Source organism: Urocitellus parryii, chromosome 7 (genome assembly GCF_045843805.1).
Source record: "Urocitellus parryii isolate mUroPar1 chromosome 7, mUroPar1.hap1, whole genome shotgun sequence".
In the NCBI taxonomy this organism is placed as follows: Eukaryota; Metazoa; Chordata; class Mammalia; order Rodentia; family Sciuridae; genus Urocitellus; species Urocitellus parryii.
Window position 1 is genome coordinate 77,361,111 of NC_135537.1, and position 19,591 is coordinate 77,380,701.

At 33.3% G+C, this 19,591-nt stretch overlaps 1 protein-coding gene across 1 annotated transcript in view; it reads left to right on the forward strand.

Annotated features, from left to right (window-relative positions):
* Positions 1 to 19,591, forward strand: part of Pxdnl (peroxidasin like) — a 454,066-nt gene that overhangs the window by 304,601 nt on the left and 129,874 nt on the right. Inside the window, exons 6-9 of the mRNA XM_026394395.2 lie at positions 2,290 to 2,361; positions 8,588 to 8,757; positions 11,524 to 11,641; positions 18,912 to 19,081. Coding sequence (XP_026250180.2) covers positions 2,290 to 2,361; positions 8,588 to 8,757; positions 11,524 to 11,641; positions 18,912 to 19,081 — 530 coding nt within the window. The remainder of the gene's footprint in view (positions 1 to 2,289; positions 2,362 to 8,587; positions 8,758 to 11,523; positions 11,642 to 18,911; positions 19,082 to 19,591) is intronic.

The following is a 19,591-nucleotide window of genomic DNA, read 5'->3' on the forward strand; positions in this document are numbered from 1 at the left end:
TTGCTTCAAGTCTCTGTGATGATGGAAATGTTTTGCTTTTCTTGTGATTCGCTTCTTAAACAATTATTTCTGGTCTACTTGGCTTTGAAAATAGATAACATTTCTCAATCTGTGACTATTGACACAATTTTCAGGCTTTTAAACATATTTGCAGAGGCCTTTTCTTGTCACATAGACCTACACTACTTGTAAAATAAGGAAACAATACAGATTAGCAAAAATCAAGTATGTAAATTGTAAGTTTATGTAAATTGCCCTCAACTGCAATATTCTACAAGCTATTTCTCCATCATGAAACTGTGTTCCAATATTCCTTGGAATAAAGAAATGGCATAGGGATTAGGGCTTGTGGTAGAAAAAGAATTACAACATGACATCAATTGTTAAAGGAAAAAAAAATCAGTGTCACTTGTGCTTAAGGAGCTTATGGTGATCAGACCTTACTTGAGAGATAGTGGAGGATGAAAAATTTGTCACAAGTAGGGGTTCTGCTTAAACTGACTTAGCAGAGTTCTCGCTAAATTGAACAATGCAGAGCTGGATATGCATCTGAAAGTCAGATCTAGTTGATGTAGAGGTCTAGGGAGCCCCGGGGCAGCTTACTTAAGGAGAGGGTGTATTTGACCATCTTTATATTACAATTTCTTCTGTAGTCACTGATTCTGAATTTGGTGAATTGGGCAGGGCATGTAAAGATGAGTATAAGAAATCCATATAGGAATATTCAGAGGAAAGTATTTCCTTTGCAGATGCATCAATGGAAATTCAAATTTCCAGAACCAGAAGAGTTTGACCCCAGTTTATTCCTTTTTACTTTCACCTCTAACCTGTAAAATAGCCAAGATAAGTCCAAAAAACGTAGCCGAGATAAGAAAATGTGTCCCAGTGACCTCATTTAACTTTGAGATAAGGATACTAGGCTGGGAGTAGGACTCGTGCAAAGGCTGGAGATGACTAATTGCTAAAATTTTCTAGATATGATGTGATTTGTTTCCTTTCGTCTCAGGAGACATGGTATGCATTTTTGCTCTATTTTGCAAGGAACATTTCCCACCCTCCACCCTGTTCATATATGTGATATTTGTTGAACATGCATTTAATGGTCATATTGACCACATGGGCTCTAGCTGGTTCCTTCTATAACCATAAACTTGCTAGTCCTAGGAGGAGGTGCTATGGTAAAAACCGAATGAAGGAAGCTCAAACCACTGCAGGACTGTCTAGGTGTAAAGAGAGAAAAGGAATACTGCAGCCTCGGTCTCCTCTACCTCCAGCCATCCTTACCACCTCTCAAGGGCACAGGAGCCTGGGACATGCATTCCTCTGCAATACTGCCCTGGGTGTCAGTATGTGGGCATGATTTGAGAGCTAACATGTGAATGACTGGCTGAGCCAACAAGTTCTGCCACACCAAATGGGCCTCTCATTAAGCAAAACTGTGGTTGGCCAGGAAGCTGAAATACAGGCCAAGTGCTGGCATCAACAGGATCTAGTTAGTCACGGATCATTAGCAGACGTCTGCTATCATATATTTTTTATTGTGCCATCCATTTGTTATTAAAAATTTAATTGGCAAAAATATATTGCATATATTCAATTTGTGCAATGTGATGATTTACTAAGTATATACATTGTTTATTGAAGATGAAACATTTTTATTTGCCTTGATTTCTTTCATGCTTATATATTTATTTTTATGAATTTGTCTTTAACATCCGTAAACAAAGTAACAGATTCAAAAGACCACAGATGAGAAAATACATGTATAATGGTGTACACTTAAGAAGAAATGATTACATAATTGACATTTTGTTTTCTGTTTGTTCTTTCTCATTGGAATATTTTTTTAAAAAGTACTGGAACTGCAGAATAAAATTAACCAAATCATGCTATGTGCATGTATGAATATATCACTGTGAATCCCACTTTTATGTATAACTGTAAATGTGGTAATTAAAAAAATAAATTGAAGGAAGATCAGTAAAGTAGAGGGAGGAGGTCAAGGAGAGGGAGGAGGGGAAAAAAGGGGAAGTACCAAGAAATGAAATGAAGAAAATTATGGTATATTCACTGATGAATATGTCACAATGAACCCCTCTACTAAGTGTAACTATAATGCACTAATAAAATATAATGCACTCATAAAAATATCAAAATATAATGCACTGATAAAATTTTGAAAAATTGATTTTACAATTAGGTTAAAAAGAAAAAAAAAAAAACAATATTTTGTTTCCCAGGCTTATTGTTACTATGTGGTGACTGAAACTTATCTTTTTTTTTTTTCAGATTTTTGCATAACAACAAATTATCTACAATCCCAGCTGGGAGCTTTTCTCATCTGGATTCATTAAAAAGACTGTAAGTAATAGCAAACCCATGAAAACAAAACAAAAAAAAACAAACAAACAAACAAAAAAAATCCTTGTAATTTTCTCCGAAATAAATAAATCCTAAACAACCATCAGCTTTGCTTCCTTCTGCTGTGAAAGATCACTGCAATTCCAGTGTATTAAGGAGAAAATGGTTTTTTTTTTTTTGAACTGCAGAGTGAAAGAAGACCTAGATAGTCTACTGAGATTTCATGTATTCCCTTAGAAGTGACATTCAAAAGGAATATGGAAGATAGAAGTTTTCCTCACTGGTCAATTTCCTTGCTGGCCAAATCGAAAGACTCTCAAGACTTTTCTTTTCCTTTAAGTTTTTATTACAAAAAAAAGAGATGTGAGATATACCATAGACAGTCCAACTCCTGCATTGAGGCTTCAGTTTTCCCTTGTTGCACATAGAGTTATCAGTCCAGGGCATTTACTCCCACATTAAATAGAACGAGACAAAATTCCCAATCTTCTGATGGTTCCCCACTCCAGAGGCTTTGCTGCTCCTGTCTGTCTTCCACTTTGCCTCACTTTCTACCTTCCCATGTGAACCACTTCTCTGCCCTCTCTTCACCCCCCTCTGTGTGTACTCTTGCACTGATAATGTTTTATTTTTGTTATTTTGTTCCCTCAGTACATAGACATAAGTTCTAGTGATGGGGTGAAGGACAGACTCGACTCGCTGCTCCCCAGATATCAGCTGGTGAGCACATAGTGGAAAATTCACGCTCTCAGTTACCTTCCTTGGAGGCCAGTTTTGTGGCAGTGGCTCTTCTGATAGGGTGTACCTTGATACAGGTTCATGAGTAAAAGGGATGCTAAGATTAAGTAAAAAATCAGAACCCCGAGGAACATGAATTTGCATTTGATTCCAGTCTAGAAACAATTCTTGTAATCTGTGAACTTAAAGAATAATTAATAATCAAGAGGACAGTGCATCCACTCCTACCTCATTTCTTCAAGTCCATACTGCTGATGATATCCTTGGCACTTCTCATAGCAGACACACACACACAATGCTGCCTCATCATTCTTGGGCTGTGTCCTTTGTGTTCAAACCCACAAAAGGCTTTGATTGATGACTCTCTTTATTTTGATCAATGTTTTCCTACTTGTCAGAACTGGTTGTATCACAAACATTTGGAATAACACACTTATTTATTCTTGCATTTTAATCGTGTGTGGGAAATGCAAAGTACCAAGACATTTTGTAACACCGATAGGATGCTTCAGTTTGGGGGGTGGGAGAAAACTGTGTTTTATTTTTAACTTGCCATTTTTCCCTTTGTTAGATTTGTGATATCACTTACAGTTAGAGTCACTGTCATATATTTGCAATTATAATGCCTCTTGTCTACATAGGTTTCTACCTGAGTCTCATTCTTGGCTTCTAAGATGCTCAGAAAGTCTTGAAGTGCTAAATCCCTTAGCTTTTCTTAATACCTTCCTATTATTCTTTCTTAGTAGTGGCTTTTCTGTTCCAACTTCTTGCATTTTTTTTAAAGATTGCATTCACTCCATTGCTGGAACATATGTGCAAAAGTAAATGTTAGTAAGAAAGTGGCTGAGGGAGACCCTACTAACAGGGGTGTACCAGTATTTTACATACTTGCACTGTATTTATTTAAAATGTTTTAAAGTAATTTTTGTTAGTATGTCATGTTGATGATCTACTTTTATGAATAGGAAACTGACATACAGATGATCTGAGCAAATTGCTCCAGGATTCACAAAATCCTGATCATTCTGAGACAAGGTGAACACTAGCACCTAGTTATCCCAATTCCTCAAAAGTGTGTCCTACCCAGACTATGATTTAGATGAGAAAAACAGAAACAGGAGAGTGATAGGCACTTAATAAATGAGCTATACGTACTAACAAATAAATTCCACTTTCAACAATGAAGTTCATCAACAACTGGGGAATGTCAATTACCAGTAGTGCCGGGATGGGAGTTGGGGGGTGTCCCTTAGCGAAACCAGCAAGAGTCATATTTGACAATCACCACTTCATCCTAGGTTTGACCTAGTGGAAGTCCCCTGATGTTGGCCTCTCCGTCTATATTTCACAATGTTTCTTACAGGCATACTGTAAACATTGATAGAATGCCTTAAAAGTGTTTTGAGATCTTTAAGTATGAGCAATTATGTAAGTACAAGTGATATATTATTGTATTTTCAAGCAGAAAATATTAATATACTGGGCACCTTTTTACCTTTGAAATTGTCCACTGAATAGTGACTATGCCAAGTGAATAATTATTTTAGTGTTGTGATCCTTGATTGAATACTGTCAGAAGGAAATTATGTTTTATTATTCTTGGTGTAATATTTGATGGAAGAACACTTTTAAAATGGAAAGTAATAAAATGGTAATGATTTTAACATAGTATATTACAGCACTTAGTGTAGTCTAATATAGGTTAGTAAGAACCATCTTTCTCATTAATTTATTCTATAGATTTTTTTCAAATTGAAAATGTTACCATAAATTAAGGCACAGCATTTCAAAAAAATACTTTTTAATTATAAGTTTGTAAATACTCTATTTACAAAGGGTCTCCCCAAAAGTTTAGCATAGAAAAGTATAGTTCTAGTACTCTGTTAAATATTTTCTAAGTATAAAAGGAGTTTTTAAACTAGTAAATGAAAATATACATACGGTGGTTTCACTTATTTTTTGGTTTCAGTTTATGGATGAATATCTTAACTAAAGTGGACAGTAATATAAGAAGATACTAAATCCTGAGCTCAGTTGTTACAAAAACATGCAGATGTAAGGATACCTAAGAAGTGTGATCATTGACTAGTGGAGAGTCACTAAGTCAGCAGTGATGACTTCTGAGAATGGAACATTCTGGAATGTTAAGGTCCTATGCCTGTGATGCTCCCAAAGGATTTATATCAACATCTTTGCTGTGTTCAACTCAGAGCAATGTCATGTTGATATTGAAAGTAAAGGCATACTCTTTAATATATGATGGTAGACTACCTTTAATAAAATTACCAGAAATTAAACTTGAAATGCAAATGTGCACTTTGGACACAATAATGCTGAAATAGATGCTTTTTAATGAAGCAGCTGATAAAATAAATCAGTTGGTAACAAGGAACAACCAAGGACACTAAACCAACAATGCATCCTTGAATAAGGGCTGGTCTAATATTTTACCCAGGACAAGGCTGAAAACATTCTCTATTATAGCCACAGCTTTATTTTCTCAGTTTTGTTTGAAGTCTTGTTGGAAATATTAGGCAAATAATAGCTGTACCATTAATTTTTCAGTGAGTGTGAAATTTTTCCCCTGACTTTAGCATTTTAAAACTACTGAACAGCTATTTTTTCAGTGTACTATAATAAAATTTAAATAAATATGACAATCTTAGGAACCAATCATCTATAGTACATTCCGCAGAGCTGTCATTATATTAAGTTTCCCTTAAATTCATTAAAATGAAGACATATTTTTAAAAATATTCTAAATTCTAAATCTAGAAAATATGTTTTTTATTTCAGGTTTGTTTGTTCCAGTAACTTTATATTAATGCAAATTCCTAAATTAATACTAGGTGATCTTTTATTCAATTTTCATATTGATTCCTGTAGATTTCATTTTTGTTTGTTTTCCCACATTTTTAAACAACTTTTTGTACATGTGTAATCCTGATTAAAAGTTATTAAAAAATCAATATTTTCTATTCTGCTTCAGTCTTGTAAAACACATCCTTATGATAGAGATATTCAGCCTCATAACAGGCCTCCTCCCGATCCTAAATACATTCATATTATCCTTATTTCACTAGAGTTTTCTTTCATTGAGTGGCCTGATTACTTCCATAGGAGGAGGTCAGAATTCCTTTTAGACAAATTCCCTTTTTAATTTTGGGGAAGGAATAGAAGGAGAATTTATCATATCTGGGTTTACATCTTGTTCTACATCTTTTGAAAAGAATGAAGATGTATATAATCAATCTCTTTGGCTACCTATCAATTTTATTTCCTGAGTAAAACATGTTAGAAAGGATTAAAAAATATGTAAAACTTGACAAAAGCGAGAAGCTTATGTGTCTAGGTGAAGAAATATCACAAAATGTTCAGTTTCTGTCCTTTAGAGAATACAGGCTTATCCATGCAGATGCTAAGGAGGTTTACAAAAGAAAAGAAGGTCAGGTACCTGGCGCATGCTGGTGTTTCCAGCAACTCCAGAGGCTGAGGCAGGAGAATCTCAAGTTCCAGGCCAGTTTAAGCAACTTAGTGAGACTGGTTCACAATTAAACAAAACAAAACAAAACAAAAAACAGGACTGGTGAAATGGCTCAATACTAGAGCACCCCTGGGTTCTATCCCCACTACCCGCACCCCCCCCACACACACACATACACACAAAGAAGGAGTCAGCTGGGCAGCAGCATGAATCTTACACAAAAATATCCAGAGTATACAAGGAACTCAAAAAATTAGACAAAAAGACAACAAATAACCCAATCAACAAATGGGCCAAGGACCTGAACAGACACTTCTCAGAGGAGGACATACAATCAATCAATAAGTACATGAAAAAATGCTCAACATCGCTAGCAGTCAGAGAAATGCAAATCAAAACCACCCTAAGATACCATCTCACTCCAGTAAGATTGGCAGCCATTAGGAAGTCAAACAACAACAAGTGTTGGCGAGGATGTGGGGAAAAGGGTACACTGGTTCATTGTTGGTGGGACTGTAAATTGGTGCAGCCAATTTGTAAAGCAGTATGGAGATTTCTTGGAAAGCTGGGAATGGAACCACCATTTGACCCAGCTATTCCCCTTCTCGGTCTATTCCCCAAAGACCTAATAAGAGCATGCTACAGGGACACTGCTACATCGATGTTCATAGCAGCACAATTCACAATAGCAAGATTGTGGAACCAACCTAGATGCCCTTCAATAGATGAATGGATAAAAAAAATGTGGCATTTATACACAATGGAGTATTACTCTGCATTAAGAAACGACAAGATCATAGAATTCGGAGGGAAATGGATGGCATTAGAGCAGATTATGCTAAGTGAAGCTAGCCAATCCTTAAAAAACAAATGCCAAATGACTGCTTTGATATAAGGGAAGTAACTAAGGACAGAGTAGGGACGAAGAAGAACAGGAGAAGAAGATCAACATTAATAGAGATGAGAGGGGGGAGGGAAAGGGAGAGAGAAGGGAAATTGCATGGAAAGGGATGGTGATCCTCAGAGTTATACAAAATTACATACAAGAGGAAGTGAGGGGTAAGGAAAGAATAATACAAGTGGAAGAAGTGTTTTACAGTAAAGGGGGTTGAGAGAGAAGAGGGGAGGGGAGGGGAGGGGAGGGGGGATAGTAGAGAATAGGATAGAGAGCAGAATTCATCAGACACTAGAATGGCAATATGTAAATCAATGGAAATGTAATTGATGTAACTGATGTGATTCAGCAATCTGTATACGGGGTAAAAATGGGAGTTCATAACCCTTTTGAATCAAACTGTGAAATATATCAAAATAGATGTAATGTTTTGAACTACCAACAATAAAAAAAACCCTAACTGCCAAATAAAAAAAATAAAATAAAATATGCCTTTAAAATTAAAAAAAAAAATACATTGATAAGCCTCCTTTGAGCCAATGGAGCCTCTAATATTTACGTAATCTCCATGAAAAAGTTGAAATATCACCATCAAGTCATAGTTTTTGCTCTTTATCATAGAAACTCTAACATTTCAATACTTTTCTTAATTTTCTCTAAAACAAATAATTACATTTTATCCCACAATTAATAATTTGTAATCAATATATTGTATGTAAGTTGGAAGTTGCTTTTCAAGTCTTAACGTGGATTTGTGTGATATATGCAATTAAGTAAGCACTTCTTTTTTATTATTATTTTTATGGAGACATAATATTTGTATATCTTTATGGGTGCAGTAAAATTCTATATATGTGGACAGTGCTTTGGTAATGATCAAATCAGGGTAATAAACACTTCCATTTCCTCAAACGTTAATCATTTCTTCATGCAGGGAATTTTTGTTAAGTAAGCAATTCTTAAAATGTGTCTGTTGGTAACTAGAGATCCTAGAGTCGAGACATGAGTGATTTGGCAAATTAGAGAAAATTAAATATTTTCACATGAAAGATTCATCGTAGAAATTAATGGTCACTTTTAACAGTTATAATTCTTGCCTGCATGCACAGGCGTCTGGATTCCAATGCTCTGGTTTGTGACTGTGATTTAAAGTGGCTGGGGGAACTTTTACAAGGCTATATCCAGAATGGCCAAACTCAGGCCGCTGCTACATGTGACCACCCCCGAGGACTCCATGGGCGCCCGGTTGCGTCAGTAACAGTGGAGGAATTTAATTGCGGTACGTAACTTTCTCTGAGTATTAAAAAAAAAATTATTTTCTTTGTCCTTATCCTGCAGAGGTTAGTAAATGATGTTGCACTTGCAAGCGCACATTATCAAACATGTTTAGAAGGGATTTGGTTGAAAGGATTTCCAATTTCCTTTGCATCATCTACACTTTTATTTAAAGAAGTTGTGGTATTAGAAACTAAGGTTTGGGAGAGACCCTGGGGATCACTTAATTCCAGAGACAAAATACAGAGAAGTAGTGTCCAGCCTCAAACTCTCCATCGCACTTCAATATCACTTAGTGCTGAACATGAATAATTTCTGTTTCTTAACTATGTCAAATAATTGCTAATACTTATTGCTAAAAATATCCTTTGATAAATGTACATGAGACCCTGAATATGACTGAAGTGAAAATAAGAATCAGTTTTACTATCTCTCTGTAAATTTTTTAGTAATGTAAATCTTGTATTTAATAAGCATATTTTTATAGTCAGATAAACCTTTTTTTATGGTTTATTATTTTTTATTCTTTTTTTTAAAGAGAGAGTGAGAGAGGAGGGAGAGAGAGAGAGAGAGAGAGAGAGAGAGAGAGAGAGAGAGAGAATTTTTTTAATATTATTTTAATATTATTTTTTAGTTCTCGGCGGACACAACATCTTTGTTGGTATGTGGTGCTGAGGATCGAACCCGGGCCGCACGCATGCCAGGCGAGCGCACTATGGCTTGAGCCACATCCCCAGCCCCAATATTTTTTATTCTTTATAGATATACATGGCAGTAGAGTATATTGTGACATATTATACATACATAGAGTCAGATAAACCTTAATAAAATAATCAGGCTTTATTTAAAGAACTGATTATTGTTGCTTAGTATATCATTTAATTTTCATTTAAAGCTTTGATATAACTATTTAAAAAGTTTCTATATTTCTGTATCCATCCCTACATATAGCTTTAAATGAAAATAAGTTAATACATACAAACATAAATACTTATATGCAGGTGTGGGGGAGAAGAGAAGAGAGGGGAATTTAGCTTCTTGGAAATTCATGCAGATGACTTACTTACAGAAGAAATTTGCTTTCTAATATCCTCTCACTGAAAAGCCATTTAAAAATGTCTCTAAACAGATAATTTGAAAAATCAAATTGATATAATTTAATTCTGTCAAATTGAGAAGAAAAATTACTTTGTCTTTGTGGCCAAGTAATTCTCACGTTGGTCACATCTTTACTACCATTTGTATTTCACATCACTATTGTTTTGTGTGGATCACAAAGTGTCTTCACCCAGGTCTCAATTTCCATTTTTCTCTCTCTGTTCTGTTTTATTTGGAAAAATCTTTTTTTAAAAATTTATTTGCTTACATCATTCTTCTGCACATAATCCTTCTATAGCTGCCTACCTCAAAATAAAGCACAACATCCTCCCAAGGTCACATTTCCGTTTTGCACCCCAGGTTGTCCTCTGCAACCTCCATCCGTTCTCCTCTTCCCTTACCGGGTGGTGTTGCTGCTATGACATGCATTTTTGAAAATCCTTAAACCTTTTCTCCATGCAAGGATTGTCCACATGCTGCTTTTTTTTCTTACATTATTCTTTTTCTGCATCTTTGTCTTCTTATAGTCCTCTCCTAAGTATTAGTTACTTGGAAAGGCTCTACTCAATCTCCCTTCCACTCACCTACCTGGGCTTACAGGTAGGTACGTCAAATTCCTTCTCATAATCTGTGAAAGTGTCCCTTGTTCTGCAGTTTAGCATCAATCACAGTTGATTATCTGTACTTTTTGGTGTTTGATTAATTTTAATTGCTTCAATGAAAACATAAACATGCAGGTTCAAATGCTTTCTCTGCTTTGATCATGGTTACATCACTTGATGATGAATTATTCCTTAAAATAAATACTCAAATGTGTAAAGTCAAAGGGTCAAGCCAAGTCATAGATCAGATGGACTTAAAAGAAGTAGGTAAGATTACTCAAGATCTGTGCAGTGTAATAATAGGTATGATCATTAATGAGAAGAAATCTCAAATAATTCACTTACAAAAGGAAGAATTTTGTCATTTAGAAAGGTTTGAATCTCTAAACTTATGGTAAAATTCAAGTAAAGTCTTAAAAAAGACTATTTAAGATTACCATAAAAAGTGAATATTCCTTTTTTACACTGTTCTCTATAGTTTAAATTTAATAATATTGAATTCTTTTAAAAAATCAATCACTTCACTTTCTTATTGAAATGTTTCAAATATTCCCATGTTTTTCCACTTAATTCTTATTACTTGAGAATGGTATCATTTATTTATATTGATAAGTAATTTTGCTTAGATTTGAGATCTAGATGCATAAATTCTTATAAATTATTTTAAACAGTCAGATAGCTAATGCCTTGGGATAGTGCTTACAAAATTGCAAACTCAGTTCAGGTACTTGGTTTGAAAAATTGATACATAAAAATCAAACTTTTTCCATAAATGTGATTGTATTGAACTATACATAAATAGTTCAATATGTTTTACCTCTATAAAAATACAGGTAAATTTCCTTAAATTACTTTTATGTAGTAACTCTCAAACTTCTAAGGTTGAAATCAAATATATGTCTAATAAGTAAACTGGTATGTGTATTACTTGGTTACTTGGTTAATGCAGTTTGATCTGTAAAACTTTAATATAGAAAGAAAATTATTTACAGCATTTTCACAACAATAATTTAGAATACTATAATCAGATAACTTTTTAAAATACTAATAATTTTTTGTTGTTGTTGCAGAAAGTCCCCGAATTACTTTTGAGCCCCAAGATGTGGAGGTAACCTCAGGAAACACTGTCTACTTCACCTGCCGAGCTGAAGGAAACCCCAAACCTAAGATTACATGGATACATAACAAGTAAATACTGAGTGTGGGCATGTGTTGTAATTCTATGTTCAATTTCCAGTAATCTCTTATCTTACTTCAAATAATTTATTTGGAGAAGAAATTAGTAAAATTATAAGAATTTGTTAGAGATAACAGTGTCTTTTAATTCTTATTTTTTGACTTGGTTAAGCTATCTGGGTGTCTTTTCCTTAAAATTTTTATTTTTGTAGGCATCAAAAATTTTGGAATTGACTACAATAATTTTGTATTATTTCTAGAAGGAATTACTGGGATTAACAACCAACTATTTGTTTTAAATCAAAATATAACTTGATATTATCTCATCTAAATTATTTTAGGTACAAAATATTTCATATTTGATGGTTCAAGTTTTCTATAGTAAATCAGAATAGGTTTCTGTAAGTGAATTAATAATAAAGGCTATGCAAGATTATTTAAAATACTAGTCATTGATTTAATTCTCATTAAAAGAATTATTTGATAAAACACAAAACTGGAAGTCCTAAGACCTATGAATAAAAAAATTATATAGCAATAACAAATTTTTTTTAAAGTTAAAATAAAAATGCTATAAGGAATATTTAGCTAACATAAATACATAAATGAACTTTATTCCTGATAAAATTGCATTAAAGTTCTTGGACTTAATAATATCACTAATTATGTTATTGATAACTAGCAAGGTTTTTGTGTATGTCTTCTGTCATGAGTAAAATAAACTCTGAATTTTTATGTATTTCTCTTTGAAATATGCTGAGAGATATTATAAATAGTGTGTATAGTTTTAATTTCTAATTTGAGTGAGAATCTCAGATCAAGTTGCTAAAATGTGTTTTTAACCCTTGAAGAAACTAACAAGAGTAGGTTAAAAATAACTTGCATGGATGATAATTGCTAATACTATTAAACTGAGAATGTAGCCCAGAAGGAAGACTCAATTTATAAAAAGACTTCAATTTATTTCCATTTTGAAATTGTTCAAGGGCACTTGAGAAAGAGAAATTGCTGCTTGTTATATCTTAAAACTGCTTGCTCTGACTTTTTTCTTAGTTTAAATTTAGAAATATATGTTCAAAGTTATAAAGCTACTGAGGAGTATTTTGAAAGGAATAAGTAAAAAAGTTATATTGCCTAATAAAATTCATAAAGTTTTCAAATAAAGTGACTAAAGAAGCCAAGGGATTCAAAAGGAAAGAAATATATCTATAAAGAAGGAATGAAATGATGGGAAGATAAAGAATAGGTTGAAATTCCTGTTAAAATTTTAACCAATCTATACAGAAAAGTTAAAGACAAAAGGGAAGAGTTTATGACAAGACTATTTTTAATTGACAAGTCTCATCTTACTATTTGTTAACTATTTTTAAGTAAAATAATATTCATCCTGAATATGGATAAAGTAGAGCATAGCAAATAATTTGAAACTGGGCTGGGGCTGTAACTCAGTGGTACAGCACTTGCCTCGCACACATGAGGCATTGGGTTCCATCCTCAGCACCATGTATAAATAAATAAATAAATGATATGCATGTATGAAAATATCACAATGAATCCTATTAATATGCACAACTAATAGACTAATAAAAATAAGTTAAAATAAAAATAAGTAAATAAAAATATTTAAAAAAATAATTTGAAGCAGACATTTGTTTAATGTGAAGCAGGCTTAAAAAATTACTACAAACTTCATAGAAGCTACTTTTGGATCATTTCTTATGACTATCCTTTTCTTCTCTTTTGGAAATAACAGCAGGAGACTTTAGAGCTTTTAAAGAAGAAGGTTAAGAACTGATTAGACACCACCATATGTAGAATTAGAGTACTAGAAGGTAGACTTGTAGATGTAAACTAGATTTCAGAAGGGTTTGTTGCCTTCTGAGACATGGACCCCATTCAAGTATTCAGTGTGCATCCAGTAGGAATTCAAAAATGAGAGATTAGACAGGTGAGCCAGAGGCAATGGGAGAAGGGGCAATACCTGCAAATTTTCTAGAAGTGAAAAACATCATGAAATTTCAGACTGAGAATTGTATAAATTTTCAAGTAGAATTTATAAAAAAATTTTTCTACATGATAAATTATGATCAAAACATTGAAAATCAGATAATTTTTTTATCCAAGGTAATTTGCAAATTACTTTATATCAAACTATCTAGTAAGGTAAAATGAAAACATTTTTAGGCAATGAATAAAGATGTAATCAGGGATATCTACTGAAAGAATTAAAGATAGATGTGTTTCAGAAAGCGGAAAGTTGAAATTAGGAAGATATGATATGCAAGAAGCAAAGATTAACAGAGTATTTTGAATTTGGAATCTCTTGCCTGCACATTGTACCAATCTCTTGCCTGCACATTGTACCACTGAGCTACATCTCCAGACCAAAAAGCAGTTTTTCAACTTATTGATGAATATGAAAGTTTAAACTGAGATTGTTAAATAAAGCGCTGAACAAATTTAAAATAAGGAATGAGTAAAATGTTAAATGATATTAATTGAAGACTGTAAGGAGAAAATATGTAATTAATTAACTTTGCAGGCCTCGTTTTTGGGGATGAAGACACATCTACTTTAAGATTTTTTTTTTTTAAGTCAAGAATGCCAGTTAAAACCTAAGATGAAATACCAACAAATAGAAAGGTTCTTCCATAGTAGGGGATGAAAGAAGGTACTTAAAGAAAACTGGATCAGTTTAATACAAGAGAAAGAGGGACAGTATTACAAAGACAGGGAAAAGTCTGGGGAAAGAGAAAACATAAAATAACTCATTGAAAATATTTTTAAAGAATTAGTGAAAACAATAAATAGATTATTAAAGGACATTGTAAAGTTGGATTAAAAAACCCAACTATATGCTACTTATAATAGATATAACACTGAGCAGCATAAGGCTGAAAAACAAGTATGTTAATCAATATTTAGGGGGTATAGCAATATTAATAAAACCAAGATAAGCTTTAAGGCAGTAGTTTAAAATATTGAGCAGTTACACTTGCATCAATTATGTATCATTAGATCAGAGAAAATACGTAATTCAACTGAATGTAAGTTCCATGACCTTTTTATACCTAATAAAGTAACTACCAAAAATAAAACCTAATTGAGAGAAGCACAGGGATAAATGGGCACACTCTCAACTGTGGTGAGAAATTATAATATGACTTTTTGAAAATATTAAGACCAAGAATTAGAATTTGAAGGAATATGTAAACATAGTTAATAACACTGATGATGATGATATGATAATGAGGGTGCATGATGAAAAGCTAAACTGTGCTACATTTCAACCAACTATGGAATATTGACCAACATCAACCACATATGAGAACGCAAAAAATCAAATCATAGCAAAAAATCAATTTCATAATGATCTTGACTTGGTTGATTTTCTGTTGCTAATAACACAATACCAGAGTCCAGGTAAGTTATTTAAAAAGAGATTTAATTTGGCTCATGGTTCAAGGTTGAGAGGCCACACCTAATGACAGTCTTCTTGCTGGCAGAGTCCTGACACAGTGCAGGGTCCTATCACCTGGTGAGAGACAGGGAAAACAGGAGAGCCTGAGCCAAACCAGTTCTTAAAACAGACACACTAGAGATTCTGTCTCAGATCCACTCCTAAGTTAATCCATTAACCAACCCTTAATTACATGAATGGATTATTGTATTCATGAGTGTGGAGCCCTCATCACCTCTTAGAGGTCTCACTTGGTCCAACCTCTTAATGTTGCCTAGTGAGGATTACATTTTAACAGTTTTGGAGAGCACAAACTATATTCAAACCAAAGCAGATACATTTATCAAGGTAATTTTGGAAATTTTTCAGGCTTCCCAGTAGAAAAGTAAAATGATTGCCAGCACCCAGCAATAGCTCTCCATACAAAGTTTTTAAATAATTGCTTAAGTGAGCAATTATTTCTCCTTCAAAGAGGATGGGAAGCACTCTAGGAACTGGAGAAAGATGAGTGCTGGTACAAAACAAATATAGACTAGGTTCGGGAAGAAGGGTAGACCTTCTTGTGTAATATATTTTTTTTTTCTTTTTGGTGCTGGGAATCAAACCCAGGGCCTTGTGCATGCAAGGCAAGCACTCTAACAACTGAGCTCTATCCCCAGCCCCTAGAGTAAAGATTTTTATCTCAAGGAGAATTAGAACAAAAGACTGAAAAATAACCAGAAAGTTAATGACTTTGGCTTTCAGTTGACAAATTCTGAGAGTCACTTGAAGATGTAGAACAAGACAGTGATATGATGAAAGAGGTCTTTAAACCAGCTATTTTTTTCCTTAATGAGATTCCAGACCATGGAAATTCCAAGCCATTCTAAAGAAATGTAAATTCTGTCATGTATATGATTATGACATTTCCAGCAGATTACATGCAAACATTGCAACTGTATCCTTACTTGTGGTTGATGATAGCTTTGTATGTGGTAGATATTTTTAATTGGTATGATGATAAAATACCCATTTTTATATTTCTGGCACATGGAACTAGTTACACATGTTCTTAGAAAGCAGGTAATAAATGAACTACTTTAATAAAGGTTATGGTTAATTATTAGAGGTAATTCATTGCTGCTAAGAATTAACTTTAACAAAAGTTATTGCTACTTCATATTTAAGTCAAATGTGTTTATTTACACATTTTAAGGAAAAAAAGTCTAAGTATATTTTACTTATATAAACCTTTGTGGTTTTTCGCATCATTGTATTTTTTTTTTACATACAGTTGCTATACAGCTTGCATAAAACTGACAAAGTGAAAGGAATATATTGAACCATGAAGGCTTATTTTGATTTTTTCAAGCAACATCATGATTCATGAGCAAACAAGTTTTATGAGTATAATGAAGACAACATGAACAAATAGGGAAATAACCAGGAAAAGAAATGATGCATCTTAAATTTATGGATGTGATGTGCTGCTGCCCATTTTATATCATTTTTTATCATAGTGAATCTTGGTGAATTCATTGCCTAGACATACTCTAGATATCATGAACACATCCTGTAGTCTTTGGTATTTCGTGGTACAGAGGTTTATAAAAAAAATTTCAGAAAACTAGATATCTTTTGAGAAATGCAATTTCATCCATTCTTGGCATACTCCTTTGCAAAGTCTTAATTTGATTCAATGTTAGATAGTCTTAGAATTACATTCAAAATAAAAGTTTAATGATATGTGGTCCTTTGGAGTTTTCACATTTAAAAACTGTACTTTCTGATGTTTATACCACATTATTAATATTGAGAAGCTTTGGCAGCTTATAGTTACAAGAAAATCCAGTACCAGAATTTACTTTCTTTGCTTGTGCCTTACATTGCAAAGTCATTCAAAAGCATTGTTTTTTTCCAAAGCTCTTGAAAAAAGTTCTCACTGACTTTTTTTTTTTCCACATTGGGCTTTTCTCACTGGATACTTGAACACATTGCCTGTCAATTCTCTTCCATTACAACCTAAATAATAAATGTGAAATATGGTCATTGTCTGCTTCTTTCTTTATGACAAAAATTATTGAATAAGGATTATTTCTTAGTCTTTTTAACGTGCTTTATTCTTTTTGCATATGCAAGAATTCCTTGAGTGTTGGCACAGTTTAAAATTGGTGAACAAATATTTACCTGGCCCTCGCTGGTTTTGTAAAGCTAACAAATTAAAGGGAGAGCAATAGAGATTCTTCAAATGGACATTTTCCTTCAGGAAGGGTGTTTCTAGTAGGTGATATACAGTAGATGCTTAATAAATGTTTATTGAGTGATAAATGATGGAGGTGGTAGATCTTATTTTTTCTTTCTTCCTTTTTTTTTTTACAACTAATACATTGTTAGTACTAAGCATACTTGCATATACTTTCTCATACATGATCATTAAATATTTTTAAAGAAAAAATAAACTTGACCAGAAAAAGTTTTCTGTAAAAATTTCTGACATGTTTAGGTGTCAGTATCTTTATATTTATTGATTAAAAAAATCCCCAAATCCTTGCTAACCCCCTGCCCCCTCCCTTTTCCTCCCACCCCTCTGCCCTATCTAGAGTTCTTCTATTTCTCCCATGCTCCCCCCTCCCACTCCACTATGAATCAGCCTCTTTGGAGGGGGCAGGGGATTAGCAAGGATGGTGGAAAGTGATAGACATCATTATCCAAAGTGCATGTATGAAGACACAAATTGGTGTCAACATACTTTATATACAACCAGAGATATGAAAAATTGTGCTATATATGTGTAATAAGAATTGTAATGCATTCTGCTGTCATTTTTTTAAGTCAATAAAATAAAAAAAAGAAAACATCATGCTAAGTAAAAGAAGTCAAAAACAAAGGACCACAAATTGTATGATTACATTCACATGAAATATCCAGACACACAAAAGATAGATTAGTAGTTGTCTAGTGTTGAAGGGAGAGGAAAATTATGAAAAAATGCCTAAGGGGTACAAAATTTCCTTTCAGGATAATGAAAATGCTCTGAAATTATGGTATGTGGTTGCACAACTCTCAAGATACTAAAATTCACTGAACGGTAAATTTTAAATGGCATGGGAATTGTATAGAATGTGAATTATATCTCAATAAAGCTGTTTAAAAAATGATTTTTAAACCCCAAATCATTCCCTTGCTTTGATTATTAGTGCAATGTGATGTTACATGTCTGAACCTACTTGTACTCAATGGATCATCCATTTAATTGATAAATGAATAATAGGCATTTTCCTAGTATATAAAAAATGATCCCTTTTAATTCATTAGGCCTAATAACTAAGAACTGGTAAGTACCATGTGCTTAGTTAATGCTTAGTCATATAATTATACTGGGCTTTGAGCCATGTTTATTTGAATACAGACATTTCTTTTACAATTTACAAAATATGGAAGGAAAGCTGATGACTCACTGGGAAGATGTGAAAAACTTACATATCACCATCTGATGATGATCCTTCTTCTTTTTTTTTTAAAATAGAAATTTAGAGGTATTAAACTGTGCTGAAGTAATCTTCATACAGGAGAGATTGTAGCAGTGTCTAAATTCACCCTGGCATTTAAATTTTCTTTCCTTCTATTATGGATTATTAACTCACAGTCTGTAGTCAGTGTATTATCTCAAGATGGAAAGGAGAAAATGGAATTTAAAATAAAATTATTTGAATTATCAAGGTTGTAAAAATAAATCAGCTAATCAGAATTCATGAAACATGTTCTATATTCCATCTTATTAGGAGTTTGATAGAGTTAAATATGAATGGAATTAAGTAATAAATATATATAATATATTTCCAGCAATTCATTGGATCTTGAGGATGACACCCGTCTTAACATGTTTGATGATGGGACACTCATGATCCGGAACACCAGAGAGTCAGACCAAGGCATCTATCAGTGTATGGCCAGGAACTCTGCTGGGGAAGCCAAGACACAGAACGCCATGCTCAGATACCACAGTCTTCCGGGTAAAACTGTATTTTCTGGTTGAACTTCATACAAATGCGTTAGGTAGCTATGGTTATTTGCACTGAAAAATGACCTTATATGACTTCTTTAAAGTAGGTAATGCTTCAAAGTGAAACAATTGTCATTGATTTTTTTGTACTTTTTTTAGAGAAACTTGATCTCTTTTTCCTTGAAGTTTGTTCCATTTTATTTATTTACTTTTAATTATATAAACAATTATTATTATTATTTTAAATATTTTTTAGTTATAGGTGGACACAATATCTTTATTTCATTTTTTATGTGGTGCCAAGTATCAAACCCAGTGCTTCACGAATGCTCTCCCTCTGAGCCACAATCCCAGCCCCTATTACCATTATTTTTGATGGTGCTGGTGATTAAACCTAGGACTTTATGCATTCCAGGTATGTACTCTACCACTGATCTGCACCTGTAGCCCTCAAAGTTTTGTGTTTTTTTTAAGTTACTTCCTTAGTTCTGTTATTTTCCAGTGTATCACAGATTCCAAG